At 35.7% G+C, this 21,087-nt stretch overlaps 1 protein-coding gene across 1 annotated transcript; it reads left to right on the top strand.

Moving 5' to 3' along the window:
* Positions 1 to 1,524: 1,524 nt before the first annotated feature.
* On the top strand, positions 1,525 to 2,292 carry LOC110906812. Its single transcript, XM_022151888.1, has one exon. It carries the CDS (start codon positions 1,525 to 1,527, stop codon positions 2,290 to 2,292), a length of 768 nt encoding a protein of 255 aa, XP_022007580.1.
* The last annotated feature ends 18,795 nt before the right edge of the window (positions 2,293 to 21,087 follow it).

Genomic DNA, 21,087 nt, shown 5'->3' with positions numbered 1-21,087 from the left:
TTCTGTTAAACCACCAAAAATACTCCCAACTACACCCTTACAATCAAACAAACTATTAAATCATCAGAAGATCCAGAATAATAAAGTGCATGCTTAATTATCGGAAGAAGTAGAATCAAGAAGTTTGTTAACTCAATCCTGCATGCTGATTAGTGAGTCATTCTCTTTTTATCAAATATTTTACAATACTCCAAATCATTTTTCAAAGTTATAATTACAGTGATTAAGTTTATGTAATCACCAAATTACAGCCGGTATGTGGGGTATTGTGCACAGTATTACTATTGTTTTAATCACATTAGGTGGGCGAGCCTAAAAGTAAGTGATATACGTCACTCATTGGGACAGCCAATGGTGATATGACCACAGTCACAGAGCTGGTCTGTGACAAATACCTATTCTTGATAATTGGTTGATAATAAACATATGTAAAAACCCTTAATACTGTGAATTATACCAAATGTGTCGTTTTCAGTAAAATAAATGAACTCACTCAGTATTTCCCGCTGACAAAACCTTTTTAAAACGCGTTTCAGGTAATTACAGTAGATTGGAGTAAGGATTGGATCTGGCACTAAAAGACTTCAAGAAGTGGCTTATTTTATTAATTAAATCAACTTAAGAAATATTGTTTTTGGATTATCCCGTATTAAAAGCTACCTTTGTAAAACATGGAATTTATTCCATCTATTTAAATAAAAATCCGGTGTTTCTAAACTCTGATATTTTCCTAACTCACGATCCTGATGAAATTTCCGCTGCAATGTTTTTCAAAATCATCACCGGTACCACTGCACTGCTCGCGGCTTCCGATTCCGGCTAGGATGGGGTCGGGGGTCGTGACATATAGGTTAGACATGGCACGAAATCCTAGAAACATGTGTTTGTATAGGTTTCGCTTATGTGTACTTATCTAGGTTTCGCTTATGTGTCATGGAGATAGTTTCGCTTGTATGTCATAGATTTAGTTCCGCTTATTAGTCAAGTGATGAAGGTTCGCTTATACGTGCATGTACGTATAAGCGAAACCTGTCAGGCTATATATAGAGGTCATTTAAGCGGATCTAAACACATAGTTGAGGGTGTTTTTCTTCCGGTGAGCCACGAAGTGTTGCCGAAGTGCTGCCAGAACGTGTATTCGTGTTATCAAGATCAATAAAACAGCAATTATAAGTGAATCCAGCTGAAATCGCACCAAATCATTAGTTTTCGCCTCTTGATTTGGATAGGAATTCGTCTGATCGACTCAAACAGGGCCGAACGCGATCCTACACAAGTTAGCTTTGATAGCCGTGAAGTCGGCATCTCTAGGAAAAGTTACTAAAGACTGAACTTTGGTAAGAAAATTTCTAAAGAAACTTCTGAGATCCAAGTACATCTAAATCGTTGCTTCACTCGAGCAAGTCTTGGATCAAGATAAATCAAATTTTGAAGATGTAGTATGTCGAATCAAGACGTACAAGGAGCGTCTAATAGAGAAGGGAGAATACTCATCTGAAAATCAAAGTAAGTTACTATTTTCTAATGGCAAATTATCAAGAAATCATGCCTATGAGTCAAAGGGGTGTAGTAGGGTGTGGTGTGCAACGTGGTCTCTACCAAGGCGAGGGTTGTGGGCAAGGGCAGGACCGAGGTACAAGTGGACCAGGTCAGAATCAGAATGAAGGTCAGAAATCGAGAAAGAAAGATCGTTCTAAGATCTTATGTTTCAGATGTAATAAATACGGTTACTTTGCTTCTGGATGCCTAAAACAAAAACAGAAGCAGGAAGCATCTTATCTGAACGAGACGAAGGAGGATGATCTGGCTTTATTCACACACGAGATGGTATTTCTAAATGAAGAAAATCTTATCCCAAAGAGGTACGAAAACGAATCTAATTGTAATGTTTGGTACCTTGACAACAGGGAAAGTAATCATATTAACGAGAACAAAAGTTTTTTCTCGGAATTGAATGAACGGATTACTGGTAGAGTAAGGTTTGCTGATGGTTTATGTGCGGGAATTAGTGGTGACGGTTCTATACTGCTCGAAGGAAAAACCAGTGAGCAACATCTTACGACGGACATTTATTTTATACCGGACCTTCGTAGCAATATTATTAGTTTGGGTCAAGTAACCGAGCATGGATATGATATCCACATGAAGGGTGAATACTTGACTATGCGTGATAGAACCGGGACGCTACTTATGAAAGTACCAAGAATGAAGAAGCGTCTATACAAAATTATATTGAAAATAGGAAATCCCGCTTGTTTATATGCTAAGCTAGAGGATGATGCTTGGTTGTGACATACACGACTCGGACACGTCAACTTTGAGTCAATAAAGATGATGGCGTCTAAAGGGTATGTGAAGGGATTACCGATACTTAATCAACAGAACCAGTTATGTAAATCTTCCTTGGTTGGGAAGCAATCACGGTTACCTTTCCCGATGGCAAGCAACTTCAGGGGTACCGAACCATTAGCAATGATTCATGGTGATTTATGTGGGTCGATTACACCATCTACCATAGCCGGAAATAGGTACGTGTTTGTTTTGATCAATAACTATTAACAATACATGTGGACTTTTAGGTTAAAATAGAAAGGTAGAGCCTTTGGGTGTTTCAAGAATTTTAAAGTTATGGTTGACAAACAAACTTGGCGAAAGATTAAAGTTTTACGAACTTACCGTGGATGAGAATTCACCTCTAGTACATTCAATTCTTTTTGTGAAATGGAAGGCATAGTCAGACATTTAACAGTTCCATACACATAGCAACAAAATGGTGTGCTGGAAAGGCGAAACTGAACCCTAATGGAGATGATGCGGAGCTTGATGAAAGCGAAGGGAGTAGTAAATTATTCATGGGGTGAAGGGGCGAGGCATACTACTTTCCTCATCAACCGAACTCTGACACGAGCATTGAAGAACCAAACTCCGTATGAAGCTTACAAGGGCCAAAAGCCAAGCGTAAGTCACCTCAGAGTATTTGGTTGCCTAGCCTATGCTAAAGTCACCGAGCCCCAAGTAAAGCTAGATGATCGATCTAAAAAGTTAGTTTAGAACAGAGTGGAACCGGATTCTAAAGCATACTGTGTCACGCCCCGACCCGCAGCTGAAAGGTACAGGGTATGATGATTACCCATAACTCATAACTCATGACAAGTAATTGTTGTATCAATATTTAAAGCATATCCATTTAAATTGTCACATAACATATAATAATGAAAATTGTTCATACATTGTTAAAAAACAAACATATCATAAGATTTCAATTTACTTTCCTAAGGCCCATGCTACATGTCCTCGTCACTTGTTTATCGACTTTGAAAACCTGCACCACGTTAGAAAAATATATTTTTCGGTCAACAAATATGTTGGTGAGTAATTTCCTCCTTTTATATGAAACAATTGTATATTTATTTAAAAAAATATCTTTAACATGCACCTCAAGGTTTGTATGTAAAATGGTCTCATATCATCAACATAGTCAGTATATCCATATATCCAAATTTAGCAAACATGAATACACGATTAAATAACATCCAAATTAACGAAACAGGAATACACAATCAAATAACAACACAAACAACTAAAATAAATAGACTCATGACACTATCGTGCATTAGTCTCAAGCCCCGAGGAGTAAGTCTAACACCGTTGACGATACTGTGACACCCGACTATTCTAAGCTTGTACTGTTCTAGTGTGACACGTGTTATGAATATATGAAGGCACTAAATTATTAAATATGATGTTTATATAAGGTATTTGAAGTGTTGGTAAATCCAAACTTTGTTAAATACTATGTTGGCAATAATAAGATAAACGCTTATCGCGTAACAAACAAAAAGTGATACGAACGTCGGTGACTGCCCGGATAAGGTTAAAATCCTAAAAATGTTCCGTTATGATTAAAACTCTATTTTTAATCATATTCGTGAATAAAAATTAATTAAAACGCTTAAAATTCTTGTTTTGCAAATTTAAGCGCGTACTGCGTAATACCGCGCGTATACTGCAAAATACAGACAACGTAGCCAGTCTAGGTAAACAAAATATTGTTCAGCAATATTATGGCAAGTTAATTTTTATAGAACGATAAAAAATTTTTAAACACCTTAAAACGCAGTTAAAACGCGAAATAAAATACCCGGTAGTCAGTTAAATACCTGCTTCTTGCATGAATATGTGTATGTATAGAATTAAAAGAGAGAAAAATGTGTGTGTATGGGTAAGGTGGCGCACCTTATGTGCCCACCTATTCTCCTTGGTTGCCATGTGTTGAGATTATAGGAACTAAGGATTACAACAATCTTTCACTCAACATAAATCAACTTTCCAAGAAACAAACTTTTCATTTTCTTCTTCCTTCTTTGATAATCTCGGCCGAACACTCCCACATGCCCACTTCTTTTTAAATTTCAAACATTTTCCTTGAAGATCAAAGCCATTTCAAGCTAGTTTCAAGATGTTTTGAAGATTCAAGGGTGATTTCAAGGTGATTCCAAGAAGGTTCAAGTTTCATATCATCAAACTTTGTCAAAAACCCACCAAAATCTTGAAGGTAGAAATCTATTTTTAAAATCATGTTCTTGATCTTTGGTGATGATGATGATAGTGGAAGGTTTCTCATGATCTTGGAATTATTCACAAACTTGAAACTAATAACAATTGAGTTTTTAATCAAACAAAAATGGAAGTAAATATGTATATATGTGTGGCCGTAGGTCTATGTATATGTGTGATAATGTTTGTGTTTTGATTTCTAGTTTATTTATGATTGATAATATTCTTGTAAAAGTTATGCATGTTCAATCAAAAGGGTTTTTATGAAAGGTGTCAGATAAAGGTCTTATGATTTGAAATAAATATAAGAAAAGTAAAATCTTGAAAGCTATGCATGTTCAATCAAAAGGGTTTTTATGAAATGGAAGTAAATATGTATACATGTGAGCCGTATGTATATATATGTATATGTCATGTGGGTTATTTGGTTAGTTAGTTTTTAAATGAAAGAATGTTGATGCATTTAAGTCAAGATGATTAGATGATGATTTGATGATGAAGTCTTGGATTACATGATATTAAATGTATGTTGGATGCACTTAAGTTTTTAGATGATGAAGAAATGATAGTCATGCATTAAGTACATATATATAAGTGTTAGTGATGACTATATGATGATATGAAGATCATTTGATGATGAAATGATATGATACATGAAAGATGAATTAAATCAGTTTGTATGCATGTAAATATGATATTATATGATGTGTCTTGATAGTATAAAAGTTATGACATTGGGTTATTAGCTTTGCATGTTGTACATATAGCTTAAAAAGTAGTAAAATGGGTGAAATTGCATGATTTATGTGTCTTAAATAAGACCTGAACTATCATAACTATAACCACCATTTTAATCAGTAAATAATATGTGTTGTGTTAAAATATCAAGTCATGATGATTTGGGATGCTAACGGTAAAATTCGGTACAAGACTATGCCTTAAAAACGGTAAAAATCGGCTTTTAAATTGATTTCTGCAAAACTGTTTTAAATCAGATTATAAACGGATATTTTTATAGTAAATATAAGTATTTTAACTTATATTAAGTATCTTTGTTGTTTGGTTAGTCGTACGTGACTTCCGACGCTCGAAAACGTTACCGAAAACGTTAAAATACGCATATTTCGACGTACGCGAAAATGAATTATTCACGGGTAAACTTTATGCTTGAAAAAGTGATTTGTGAAAATGAGTATGAATAATGTGATATGTTAAGTGAATACATGATGATATGATTAATGCTATGTTTATGCGTTTGTGCGATGACAACCGTAAACTATGTCAAAAGTCACGTTATATGTGTGTAAATTGTGTTGAGCATGAAGATAATGCCTAGGTTAACTTGAAGGTGTTTAAGTGTTTGAGAATGTTAAAATGCATGAAATGATGTAATACATGTATACCGATGTATGATAATATCTTCACGTTTATGCAAATATATTACCAAGCGCAAATCATAGATATATTGTCTATAAACGGGTGCGATAACGGATATAACATAATAAGGGTCGCAAATAAAATCGTTCAAATCGCGGAAAAATCTATATATATATATATATATATATATATATGAACACATACACACATATATATACAAATATGCTAACCTAACCAAAACAAAGACTTTTTGAGAAAATCTTAAAGTTATGTGAAAATTCTAAGTAATACATAAACTTAGTTGTTTGAAGAATACTTGGTTATTAAATCGTTCTTACTTAAATTAGGACGTGTAGATTCAATTTGTGGGATTGAGAAAAAATAAACGCACCCAAAGGTGAGTATAACTAAACCCCTCTTTTACTGTTTTGGGGGAAGAACACACCATATAAAGGATAATTATACGTTTTATTATAAAAGTTGCCTTTGAATAAATTATAAATATATTTTCATGGAAAATATGATTTTGAATGTATATAGTAAGATCCATCCTATAGTATAATAGTAAGATCCATCCTACAGTTCTTAATCACTAAACCCCTCTTTTAGAATGTATAATAGTAGCACTAAACCCCTCTTTTGGAATGTATAATAGTAAGACCCATCATACACTTCTTAATCACCATCACATATATCAAAATAGGTAGTAGTCTTGTATCTATACTAAAAACAAGTAGGAGTCACATTAACTTTGATTTTATTATTATTATTATTATTATTATTATTATTATTATTATTATTATTATTATTATTATTATTATTATTATTACTGTTATTGTTGTTACATTCTGACCCATAGACTAATGACAAAAGTAAAAGTTTAAATTAAAAGATAAAAAAAAGTTGAGGAGCTAAAGCTGATCACCAAAGAAAATACATTGATCAAATCCATAAGTCACAAAAGAAGCTGTCCTTAACAATTGTCCACAGTTGTTACCAAATCCGAGATGAACGTAAAATAAAAACACAAATTCATAAAGTCAAGTGACTTATGTGATGTTAAAAACTAGATGAAATAGATATGAAAAAAAAAAAATCAAAGTTTTGTTGAAAAAAAAAATAGAAAATTCTAAAGTTTACAATGCTTAAAGGTTAATGGATTTAAACACCCCCAACTACGGCCATTTGGCCGATGGCACTCTCAACTTTGACTTTGGCTCCTACCACTCCCAACTTAACACATTGTTTGTCATGGCACCCCGTCGTTAAATAAACACTAACTTGGTTAGTTTTGTTGTCCTACGTGGCTAATTTTAGATGATGTGGCTGTAGGTCCGGGTTTCGGGATCGATTCCGTGATTTTCATGATTATGTTCAAAGATGGAAGAGATAAGAGAGGATAAACAAACAAACTTTGTATTAATCCGGTAGTAAACATTACAAGTCGGCCCGATTACATGATAACCGAACTAATACCAAAGAAGTATACATCCGGGGAGAAACCAAGTGGTGATTTCTCCCGGTGAGGTCTCAAACCTCCACTCACTCTCTTGCACACACTTGTGCTCTCACTCTTATGTTTTACAAGACAAGGTGTTGGTATTTATACCAAACACAGGTTGCACAGTCGAAGGATCAAGCTGAATCTGTCGACCATCCAGCTTTCGAAAGACACATACATACCTCGAAGGATCACATATCCTTCGAGGTCCATCTTCATCCTTCGATGGTATCTTTCGAGCTCATCGAAGGATATTCATAATCCTTCGATGCCTTATCCTTCGACATCAACATATACAACCATAATTTGTCTAGCAAACACACACACGGTCAACCGAATAACCCTCTTGTTTGACCACTTCAAACGAGCGGGTCTATACACGTTCGATAGACCGTTTCACTAACTATTACAAATTCAGCGTAAAATAATAACTAATCTATTCGACAAGCATCGGACACAAAATCTGCATCAACAAATTCCCCCTTGTCCGTTGCTGTCGAATGCTGAAAATGCAACTGCAATCAATCTTCAGTCAAGTATTCATCTTCTCTGTGAAAACAAATTCCCCCTTGACTGATGATCCAGGTAGGTAGTATCTTGATGCTCATTGTATAAAGCTTCCCCCTCAAAGTACGCGTATCCAAGTCGAGTGTTGTGCAATTTCCTCAAAAGGCTCAATTGACCGATCTTCCGCTGATCTTCCAATACTCCAACCGGCATTTGATAAGGGTTCCATTTTATAACAACTGCATCAAGTCTTGATCTTCAAGCGTCTGTGCAAAACATTCCACGCTGAACCGTTTGTATCACCAGAAAATCACAAACTCTACCACCTGCGATTGCGTTTAGAAATTTACCGAAGAAATTCAACATTTGAAAATTTTTATCCCCCCATTTCTTTGGTAAAATCTCTAAACCTTAACAGATTCTTTCCACTTCAAAGAAACTGTCGTCAAATGTTCACCAATTCCCTCCACTGAGCGGAACTGTCATCAATCTTCATTGAATGTTCTCGATTCCGAAAATTCACGAACATGACTTTCTTCTTTGCATAATCTAGTTGAATAAGAACGTCCCCTGGTACCCCGTAGGATCTGACTTGTATCCCCCCAAAGACCAAAGACTTTGTGAACTCGTTAGGACCGGTATAGACGTTCCAGGTTCATACGTTCGTCTTCAAATGCGAGAATATGACAATAAACAAAATCCTTTCGAACATTTCCGAATAACCGGTAACAATCATAAATACTGATGCGCGGAAGCGAACATATCGTGTTGTTTTTGGCCCATAATAGTCGCGTTACCATTTTTGCCATTGCATCGGTAACCGTGACTACCCCACAATTTTTCAAACATCAAGTTTTCATCATCTCTTGTTTTCATCATGCTGCATCACCCCGCGCGCTCCCAAATTCATACGAATTTTAACGTTGACATTTAGAAGCGCGGTTCAAATCATCTTCGCGAACACCCGACCCCACTCTGCATTAAAAACCTTTGTTCCAATGGATCCCTTTTTTTTTTTTTTTTTTTTTTTTTGCCCAAAATTTCACACCAAATGTGCCCAATAAAAAAATCTAGCAAAATATAACTTTAGGCGCTAGATTTTCACTTTGATACACCTTGTGTGGACGCGACTCGGCTCGGTTCGACTCGGTTTTGACACGGTTAGGTCCGGCTCAAGCCCGACGTCACGACATTCCTCCGTCGTGCGCCCCAGAGTTCGACACGCGAAGCACGGAGTGCCACAAACCCATTCCCGTTTACACCTCACCATGACATCATCATTGTGATGTCATGGTGATGTCACAACCTTGTCTCATATGATGAGTTAATGAAAGATTATGACAAATTTGTGCACTGGGCCGTAACCTCTTCATTTTGGGCCGAAATATATCCTTCGAAACAAAAATGACCTTTCGAAATATATTCTTGATGAGGAAAGATGATCTATCGAAATATAAAGTGATCCTTCGAAGTATATTCTTGATCCTTCGAAATTGTGGAACAGTAAAGGTGATCCTTCAAAGTTCGTGGGAATTATAATTGATCCTTCGATTCTGTTGATGAAGATGACATGACCCTTCGAACAGAAAGTTGACATGACCCTTCGAACAGAAAGTTGACCTTTCGAGGACAGGAGTTGATCTTTCAAGGGATTGAAGTGATCTTTCTAAAACAGTTGGTTGACCCTTCGAAAATATAAAGAAAATATCTGATCTTTCAAAATGTTGTGTTGATCCTTCGAGATTATGTTTTGAACCTTCGATGAATTCTTTTGATCTTTCGAAGTTCTTCACATCTTTCAACACATGAAGATATGAAGAACATCAAGAACATAGACATCTGGGTAAAACAGCAGATTTAACGAAAACACTTGTAAACGATTTTTGATAAAGAAAACTTGAGTATTTTAGAGAAAAACATAAAACCCAACACTCGTTTTATCACAGATCTGAATATTCGGGTCCAGATCTGAGTTTTTCTCATTTTCACCATTTTTACATCTTGAACAAAAACCCACAAAAAATCACAGATCTAGAGCACATGTGACTTAGTAAACGGTTAGTTTTACTAAATCGGGCACCATGGCTCTGATACCAATTGTAGGTCCGGGTTTCGGGATCGATTCCGTGATTTTCATGATTATGTTCAAAGATGGAAGAGATAAGAGAGGATAAACAAACAAACTTTGTATTAATCCGGTAGTAAACATTACAAGTCGGCCCGATTACATGATAACCGAACTAATACCAAAGAAGTATACATCCGGGGAGAAACCAAGTGGTGATTTCTCCCGGTGAGGTCTCAAACCTCCACTCACTCTCTTGCACACACTTGTGCTCTCACTCTTATGTTTTACAAGACAAGGTGTTGGTATTTATACCAAACACAGGTTGCACAGTCGAAGGATCAAGCTGACTGGTCGACAGATCATCTGTCGACCATCCAGCTTTCGAAAGACACATACATACCTCGAAGGATCACATATCCTTCGAGGTCCATCTTCATCCTTCGATGGTATCTTTCGAGCTCAACGAAGGATATTCATAATCCTTCGATGCCTTATCCTTCGACATCAACATATACAACCATAATTTGTCTAGCAAACACACACACGGTCAACCGAATAACCCTCTTGTTTGACCACTTCAAACGAGCGGGTCTATACACGTTCGATAGACCGTTTCACTAACTATTACAAATTCAGCGTAAAATAATAACTAATCTATTCGACAAGCATCGGACACAAAATCTGCATCAACAGTGGCGTTTTTTTAATGAGTTGGCATGCTGATGAAAATTATATATTATATATATAAAAATCAGTTTATATTCACCCGTCCCTCTCTCATTTAACACCACCACTTCTACCTAGGGTTTCATCAACCCCACTCCATCTCATCTCACCGTTAGGGTTTTCGCCACCTAATCGGAACCACCACTGGCCGTTTTTCCGATCTCCGATGGACGCGGCCGCTAGTGTTGCTCCTATGTCGGTGTTGTCGTCTCAATCTCAATCCTCTCGAAAAGATGGCGTGTTGTTTCCGATCATCATGAGGTAATTTGTTTAGATTAACAGTTAAACACTCGCTGTTCACTAGGCCGTTTTTCCGATCTCCGATGGACGCGGCCGCTAGTGTTGCTCCGATGTCGGTGCCGCCGTCTCAATCTCAGTCCTCTCGGAAAGAATGGCGTGCTTTTTCCGATCATCATGAGGTAATTTGTTTAGATTAACAGTTAAACACCCCATGTTCACTATTCTATAGCTATTTCAGGGGGGTGATGTGATGTTGAGGATGGGAACAGTGGTGCCGTCGCCGGTGAAATCCGCCGTTTCACCTCCACTTGCAGTGTGAAATCACTGTTGAAATATGAAAATGAGAAGGCGATGATGATAATGATTTGTGAACGGATTCATATCCGAGCATCGTAATCAGTCATGGGGTCAACATCGACCCGTATCTTGGCAGCGCAACCCGGATGGTATGTGAGAGCTCCAACAAGGGCTTTTTATTAGCTCTCACGGTGTAACCGGTGTTGCAGCCATGGCGGTGATCGTCCCTCTTGTCCGATCTTCATGTTAGAGAACTGAGCCACTTTCTCTTTGCTTCATGTTACAGACCTGAATCAGGTTTACATTACACGTCATACATGCCATGTCAGATTAATATGACACGTAGGCTAATTTTCCTAACCCAGTTAGTGTTTATTTAACGACGGGGTGCCATGACAAACAATGTGTTAAGTTGGGAGTGGTGGGAGCCAAAGTCAAAGTTGAGAGTGCCATCGGCCAAATGGCCATAGTTGGGGGTGTTTAAATCCATTAACCCATGCTTAAAATAACAAAGACAAAATACACTAAATAACAAATATAGTTACTATTGATAGGGATGTCATGTGGTAGAGAGTAAGATTAGATATCTATACTATTATATAAGCATATTCGAATGACAGTTTTCGTAATTTACGACTTTTTATGGGAGTTACAACATTTAATGCATCATGTACACCTCTTTAATAAAAACACGCGTACCGTACTGCTGATTAGGGTTTCTCAATTATTACATTTTCTCATTTCATAATTCATATCCGCCCACGTATGCCCTATAGAGAGAAGCACCAATCTTCCCCCTAGAAAGCAAAAAAAAATTATAAAAAAAACATTATCATGATATTAACAAAGAAAAAAATCGTTTTAATTATTGTTACAAATTTACAATTTTTATTTTTTATCGACTAATGTTTATCGTTGTAATTTTGTTTGCAAATCTATAATGTTCAGCATATTGCATTTCGTATTTGTATCGATTAATGAATTAAGGTTAAAGCATTATGTACTTATGATTGATTTGATGGAAAGATTAATAAACTAACAGCTAAAAAAATAATAAAAGTATATCCCTAAAGAATCGATTAACTAACACAAAAACGAGTGGCAACATATCACGAATAAGAAAACTAACTTAAGTACTATTCAATATATCACGAGACGACTGATAAACTAAAGGGAAACAAGTATCCTATTGTAAATCGCCACTCCCGTCGCATCGCGCGGGTAAATGACTAGTATATATATACATATATATATATGTGTGTGTGTGTATATATATATATATATATATATATATATATATATATAGAAACAGGATCAGGAGAAAATGGCCAAAAGTGTGAGAACGCATTCTGGCTAAACACGTGGCGCGGGACATGATCAGGGTCCGAGTGGTTTTTTTGTCTTTTCAATCTTCTTTTATTTTCCCAACGCGCTATAACATTTTCTGGCGTCTAAGATTTTTTTGGCGTTAATTGTATTTATTAAACTTTTTGGCATTGAATTAACTGCTTTTGTGTCACATAGATAATTTTTGGCGTTATAGCGTTTTCTGGTCAATTTTTTGGCATTTTGTGGCGTTTTGTATAATAATTCATTACGAGTCATTAATATTTTCATAAGATTACAATAAGACCAAATGTTTTTTTTGGCGTTTAGTGAATTTTTTGGCGTTTAATACATTTGACAAGGTGTTTTGCCAGCACCCATTCTCACAATTTTCATATTACTAGCGTTTTGGTGTTTGTAGTTTTTAGCGTTTTATATAATAATGTATTTTATTTGTAGAGAATTAGATAACAGAACAACATATAACTTGATAACAAAACAATAGAAAATGAAAATAAAAAAAATTAAAAATGGTAATCTAATTTCTCTTCCGAATCTTCACTGTCATCAGCCTCTTTCTTCTTGAATTTGTTTTGACGTTTTGAACCTTTTTGAATACCTTAGCTGGATGCCAACTTTCCTACATAAACCCCGTCTTTTTCAGACGAAGCTGCTTAGTGGCATCCGGTGTTTTGGTGTGATATTCTTGTTTGGTGGCATGTCATTGAAGATCAACTCTTGCTTGATGCTATTTATAATAATGGAGTCCAAAATAGCATTGTGTTGATCCCTTTATTCCATGCCGATATTCATCAAGAACAAAGCTCACATGATGGCATATCACTGTCATCAGTCTCTTTTTCTTGAATATTTGTCCATCTCATTCAGCAAAATATTATTGAGATAACCCCCTCAAAAGAAGAATCCATTCAGTGAAAGCTTTGTCATCTGTGGTCATTTTAACTAACATTTTTTGGCGTTTTAAAGTGAGTGGTTTCTAGAGGATATGGCGTTTGTTTTTCTGGGTGTGATCAATTTATTGTGTATAGACCCCTCTCTTATAAGAGTTTTTTGGCGTGTAGTTTACGCAGGACTTTTTTATTGTAATAAATGATAGTAATAAAGTAACCGTCTTTTCAGTTATTGTTTTTGTATTTACTGTTTTGATCAGCTTTATCAGTTTTATAGGTGTTAGCCGTCCCATCTTCTAAGTTTGACGTTTTTTTTAAATGGCGTTATGCAGACCAAGATGACAAAATACAATAATGGAGAAAATAAAATATTAAGTAGGAAATTTTTTTTTGTTATTTCTGGCGTTTTGGAAGCAATAACCTTTTTTAGTATTTTTTGGCGTTTTGCAAATAAATAGAGAAATATATCATTTAATTATCTTAAAAAAAGAAGATTACACAGAAGAAAAAAAAAGAAAAAAAAAATTAAAACCCTTCGTCGTAAGGTACTTTATCCGAAAAGTATCCATCACTTGCGTCATCTTCTTCCTCGGAGTCTTCATCTGGATCTTCATCCATGTCATCACCTTCACCTTTATCGGCTTCTTGTTCCTGAAGATTCTGAAGCCTCCACTTGAACATGTTTTGCATTAACTCCAATTTTGAGTCCATTTCTGTGTTCAAACAAGTGGCGTTATGCAATTCTTCCATTAAACCAAGCCCCTGCTTTGTCATGATGTTTTCAAGCCAGTAGACTTCCTTGCTCTCCGCTTTCGTATATAACGGTCACCATGTCTGTTTGATCATCAAAACGCCATGATGTCATGATAGGGTCCGGCTTTACATCTGCTTTAATTGGTCCAAATTTCCTTGTTAATGCTTTCATAAGCATATGTTTTTCATGTTATTCGTTGTCCAAAGCGATGCCAAGGGATAGGATACCCCTCTGTACCTCTTCTTCCATCTTCAAAATTGCCTTGATTGTCCTAACATACACCCTTCTTCTGTTGTTAAAACGCAGGACGAATTTCCTGATTGCCAGAGTGTATCTCCACCAAACGATTATTGGCATTTTTGGCGTTTTGGTTAAATTGGCATTTTTGGTTAAAGATGTTTTTGTAGAAATGGATAGATTGAAGTGATTATGGAAGCGATATTTTTACGTCGTTTATATGTTGTGTTGTTTCCTCTTCATGTAATATCCAACGCGTTTTATCACTAATTTTTTGGCATTTTGTTTTTTATGGCGTTTTATTTTTTTTAATGGCGTGTTATCATTTGATGGCATTTTGAATTTGAGCGGTAAAAGACCCTTTTACCCTTAATGAAGCGTGCCCCACATAATAAAATTGATGTTATTTATATAAACGACACCGCGCAATCTAGTCCATGGATTGTTTTGATCTGACGATCCATAAGCGTTCTCTTCGTTCTCACAGCTTCCACCGTTTTCTCTAAATCCTGACCCTTATATATATATATATACATATATATATATATATATATATATATATATATATATATATATATGTAGGAGAAGGATCATTTAAGAACCACCCTTTATTGCGAGAACCGTGATAACCAATGTGAACACAACCAAAAATACCTAAAAAATTTAAAAAACACACCAAAAATTTTTTTAATATTTTTTTATGGAAAATTCGCTACTTTTAGTTATTAAAAAAATGAAAAAAAAAATTTTGGCAACTAAAAGTAGCGATTTAAATAAAAAAAAATTTTGTGTGTTTTTTAGATTTTTTATGATTTTCTTAGGTTTTTTTGGGGGTTTAGTTTTAGCATTTAGCTTTTTTTTTGGGGAGGGGGGGGGGTTGGTTTTTCGGGGGTGGGGGGGGGGGAGTTAGGGGTTTTTTAGGTTTTTTGGAGGGTATAGTTTTTAGCTTGGGGGGGGGGGTAGGTTTTTTTAGTTTTCTGGTGGTGTACAATAGCCCCTTAACGTGCAAAATTGAATCATCACGAACCTAGAAATACCCGCCCGAAATTGATTTAAAAAATTAATTTAAGGTTGTTCGAGTTTTGAGACCGCTTTTTAAATATTTTGTCTTTGCTTCTCCGGTGTATATATACACACACATACATATTTGGGAGCTAAGAGGAAATGTTGTCGAATCTTTCTTAGACATACAATCATATAGTACACATTCATATATACTCATATATGAGAAAAAAATATTTATAAAGTGGGCTTAGACAAGTTTAAAATTATATCAAATGATCTAGATTTTAGTTTAATGGGATAAAATGACCCAACACAATTAATAGACTTAAAAGACCCAACTTTTTCTTTGGTTGGGTCAAAATGGCCCGGGTGAACTTTCATAGACTAAAAATTGGATGTGTTAAGTGTTTCAAGGTGGGTTCAGATATATGGTAAATGTTGTAGGTTGGTTAATGTTTTAGACAAGTTTAAAAGTGTTACATAATCTCGCTTTTAGTTTAAAAGGGTCAAAATGACCCAAACACATGCAACTTTTAGTTTAAAAGGTCAAAATGGCGCTGGTGAATTTTAATAGACAAAATGTCGGACGTGTTAAGTGTATTAAAGTGGATTCAGCAATATGTTGTTTTTTTTAACTTATAGTGTATACCTTATTGTGTAGGATTAAATTACGTGTTTGTTTCAAGATCCTAGTTTTATAGAACAACTCTCACAATTTATGATTTCGAATAAGGCGTCAATTAAAGGCGACAAAGATGAGGGGGACTAGGATGATTATATGATACTAGTCGGAAAACCCGCGCAATATGGTGGTGGCAAAAATTTACTACATGGTACTTGTTTTATGTTGGTTTATCAATTGTCTCATGATATATTATTATATTATGATATATTGAATAGTACCTCTGTTAGTTTCCTTATTTGTAGTATTGGTGTGGTCTTAAAGATCTCAATTAACATTAATTACAAGCTATAAATTAAATTACAAGTGATGTTTAATTACATTAATCTATACTTATAAGAAAAGGATTTATAAAAAAAATTATTTATATGAGGAAAAAACAACCAACAAGAAAATATGAAAGAGAAAAAAAGATGGTTAATTATTTGAAAAATGATTTTTTCTCACATATTTCAATAGCTTTTTGTTATATTTAATACTTCACTGGTTAAACTTCATTTTAGTGTATCTGCACAGAGAGAAAAAATGACCAACATCAATCCTTCTATATAAAAAAAGTATCTAAAGCCTGAAACTCAAACTTGCCTGTGGGCTTTGTTTTATCGTTGTCCTAACTCATGCCGGCAAGAACGTAGAACCAAACTAGAAAGAAAAAAATTAAGGCAGCATATATGAGGTCAATTAAACAATTCGCCCAAAAAGGTGGTGTTTTAGCCTGTTCTAGTTATGGACGGGTCAATTGAGGCTGTCTTAAACTATAGCGGGTCAAACAAGTAAAAATATATTAAAACTGGGTCATTGGTCATTTGGTTGTAGGGATCATAAGGGATCAAATATGTTTTAATTAAAATTGTGTCATTAGTCATTTGGTTGTAGGGATCATAACGGATCAAATATGTTTTACAATTAATGCATGCAACTTACAGTGGTACTTACCGAATCATTTTATTTAAAAAAGGTTAGTTTATTATTGTTGTAATAACTTTTTTGGAAGCATATTAACAAACAGGTTACTTATATAAAAAGATGTTGTCAAAGAAGTGTTATGGCTCAATCAAGCCATTTGGACACAAAACAAAAATAATTCCTTTGAGGTGTGTTTCCGGAACCGCCCATTTTGCGTATTTATTTAGAAGAGTAAAATACGTTTTTGGCCTCTATGGTTATATCACTTTTACTATATTAGCCCAAAATGAGATTTTTTAACATATGTGCCCCGTGGTCTCTATAACTAAGTATTTTGGCCCCTGAGTCTAACCAAACCCCGAACTCTGGTTAATTATTAGTCACATAACTGGTACATGATGGGTATTATGGTAATTTCTCCTCCCCTTTAAATGTAACCCAGATCTTCAAGAACATCATGATCTTCCAACCCAGATCTTCAAGAACATATCATTATCTTCAACAACACATCATATTCGAACCAGATCTTCAAGAACATGATCACCTTCAACCATCATCATCATCCCCAGATCTTCAATATAACAACCCTAACGTGAACCGACACCCTTGATAAATTTTTCCGACACCTTCAAATATTTAAAATATCCTAAAATGTCTGTAAATACACCCCGTGTGTGAAAACCGAGCCCGAAATATAACATAACATTTAAAAATAAAATAAAAATCTGAAACTTAAGCTGAGGCGGGCCGCGTAGGATCCCACCTCAATCTTACGCGGGCGGTATCAAAGTTTGAACCTGAACTCGTTTGTTTTCTTTAGTTTAGGCGGGCCACGTAAAGGACCCTTAAGGTCTACACGGGCCGCGACAGCCTGATGATCAGGCGAACCCCGGTGCGGCCACGTGTCCGACGCGTGTTGAGCCTATTCGTGACCCGGACCAGCTACAGCCTAGCCCCCTAGGCCACGCGAGCCGCGTAAGCCCTTGCGTACATTTACGCGGGCCGCGAGAGAAACAGTTTTCAGCCCTATATAAGGAGGCCTCGAGATTTCATTTCCGATCGTTCAATTTCGAAATCTTTCTCTCAATTCTGAATAGTAGAAGTTATAGCCGAGTATTATACCCCTAAAATAGCGAGGTTCTGCTACGATGTAAGTATTATAACCCCTGGAGACGTATTAGATACTCTGCCCGATTAATCTAGGGTTCCGTAACGGCTGTCGTGATTCTACCCGACGTAGTCGTTGGAATGCCGTCTCGGGGAGAGTATTACTAATGTTAAAATGGGTTACTATACTAATACACGTGCATTTGTGTAATTTATAGATTATTCCCAGGAAATTCCTACTGAAAACCCTAAAACAGCAATGTGAGTTGATCCACTTTTTGTTAACTGTTTTACAAAACCTTAAATATCTTTCCATGCGAATAACGGTTATTGAGTATTTGTAAGAATACAATTACAGTTGGTAAATTTGGGGTTTTGTATACAAAATTTGTTACCACCTGGTAAAGGAGTAACATGACCATAAGTCGGAACGACATTACCGTGTGGTGGTAATTGATATAACTTGGAAACAAATGTAAATGCGGATGCGCCCTCAACACTGTTCAATGCGACTTTTTATTTAAACTTGATTAAACTGGGATTCACTCACCAGTATTTCCCATTGACAAAATATTTTTAAAATGCGTTTCAGGTAACAAAATGTGAAAGCCAAATAGAAGCCAGCTGGACAGCACTGAAGGCTTGGAAAATGAAACACCCGTATTTGCGTCTGGAAGAAACGACATCCGAAAGACGCTAAAAACATAAACTTTTAAAATGTACAAATCTTTCACAACTTAAAAAGGTAAAAACACTAGTATCATTAACACGTGATTTTAACGAAATTTGGGCATGACCGCCCGTAAGACGAATATATCCCTATATTAACCATTAACAAACAAACAAATTTACGACCCGTTTAACTAGACACGACTAAGACCATACACCAAGTATTAACAAGTGTAACTACTAACAATGTCATTCCAAAAACGGACATTTGACCCAAAACATTAATACGTAATAGCGGAAGCGCTTGATGTTCATAAAGTGTGCATATGCTCGCTCCAATTTGCCAAGTCGGCTACATTGAGGATTTACCTACATTTGACATAACAAATAGGTTAGTATTTAGCCACTAACAATTTTCGGTAATAAACCCATTTATTTTTTTTTCGGATAAGCGTCATTCAATTACTTTACTAACCGTTAAACGGTTCCTTACATGCTTGTCTCAGATAGAGGCTAAGCATACTTTACTTAACATACCTGTTAGGAACGGATACTAGCATCATTACATCACCTTCATTCAATTTGTTCATAATGAACAATCATAGTCATTTCATTCTTACATCATACCCCGATCCGAGACGGATCGGGTAGGCTTTCGTCCATCGCATACATAACTTCCCATACCCGGTTCAACTAAAAGAACCGGATATGATGCATTATCTTTCATATCTTCTTCATTCCTTACAATCCGTTATGACGGACCTTACTTATACTTTCGAAAAATCATAGAATTCAATTCCCACAATTGAAGCATAACGACACAATTAGATTGAGATTATAATGCATATAATATCATAATAGAAATAGGGTGTACACTAACGTACCTCAATCTTGTGAGCCTTCCGATTTCCTAGTGTTGGAACCTTCTTCTTTCACGCCACTTCGGAAATTGAGGTTAGCTACTCGAGTTTAGGGAATAATGCATCGAATTTTTCCTTTGATTCAAGCTAAATTGCTTGATTTCTTGATGCTAGGGTTTCAATCCTTGTCCTGCTCTTTTGTTCGAACGACCAGAACCCACGCACAGAGTGTGTGTGGGTTTTTAACTCTTTTTAATTAAATTAACTTTAATTTTGATATGTTACAACTTTAGTCCCTCAAGTTCCTTTACTTATTTATATCATGCAAATTAAATCCCACTAACTAAGTTAAGTTTTAAATAAACTTTAACTTATCAAGTAAACATTTTTGGGGTGTTACAAGTCTACCCCCCTTAAAGGAGGTTTCGTCCCCGAAACCTTTCTCATCCCAACTAGACCACTTCTACTCTTACTTTTTCATCTATTCATTCACGATGCTTAATACAACATAGACGCATTCGGGATCTTGGCAAGAGTTTCATTCATGCATAAACGTATTTGTACGCATTGTCCCTCCGTTCTTAAATCAAGTAAATTACTTTCATAATCACATATAAGTCAGAATCTGATCCAGAGCTCTTATTAGTGTCGTTTTCACTTTATAATGCTAGTTCCCAGCATATATCATCACTAGCGGTTCGTTCATTGAAATTTATTCCCATTGTATACTATTGGTCGTACAAGCTTATGCTTACGGCTTGTTTCTACCTTTCTAAATAAGCGTAACATATTCATACATTTACTAATATAAATAAATCGATTTATTTCATTCCGCACACGAATCATGCACTATATAATTTATTATTGTAATCATGAGCAAACCCCACTATCCCATTACTAACGTTCTTCTAATTTCTTTCTTGTTCACATGAGGGCTTAGCATAACATTATACGTATTCTATAAACATTTAATGACTTAGTGGTACTAATACAAAGCTACCCACTTCCTAATTCCCTTGTCATACTTAATACGAGTATAAGGCATCATTCTATGGTTACTACCGTCATTTGAACTAATTACAAATTTGAGTTTAGCCTCAAATTTAATCCTTCGCACACTTTATTATTAGCTTCTTGCATGAACTACTTATGATAACAACTGGGTATATTGTGTACGAGCACCATACGAGCGTTTAACCAGTTCAGTTCAAACTTTCATTTAAGGCCTTTAGATCTCCCTCTCAATGACATTCATACCTTCTCACGCTGACCATTACAGGTCGATTATTGTATACCATACCATAATTATTCTACCATTCATTTTGTTCACTCTTACAAATAAATCTACGGATTCTTA

This window comes from Helianthus annuus, chromosome 14 (assembly GCF_002127325.2).
Source record: "Helianthus annuus cultivar XRQ/B chromosome 14, HanXRQr2.0-SUNRISE, whole genome shotgun sequence".
Lineage (NCBI taxonomy): Eukaryota > Viridiplantae > Streptophyta > Magnoliopsida > Asterales > Asteraceae > Helianthus > Helianthus annuus.
Note: the sequence above shows the minus strand (reverse complement) of the source record. Positions and strands in the feature narration are given on the sequence as shown.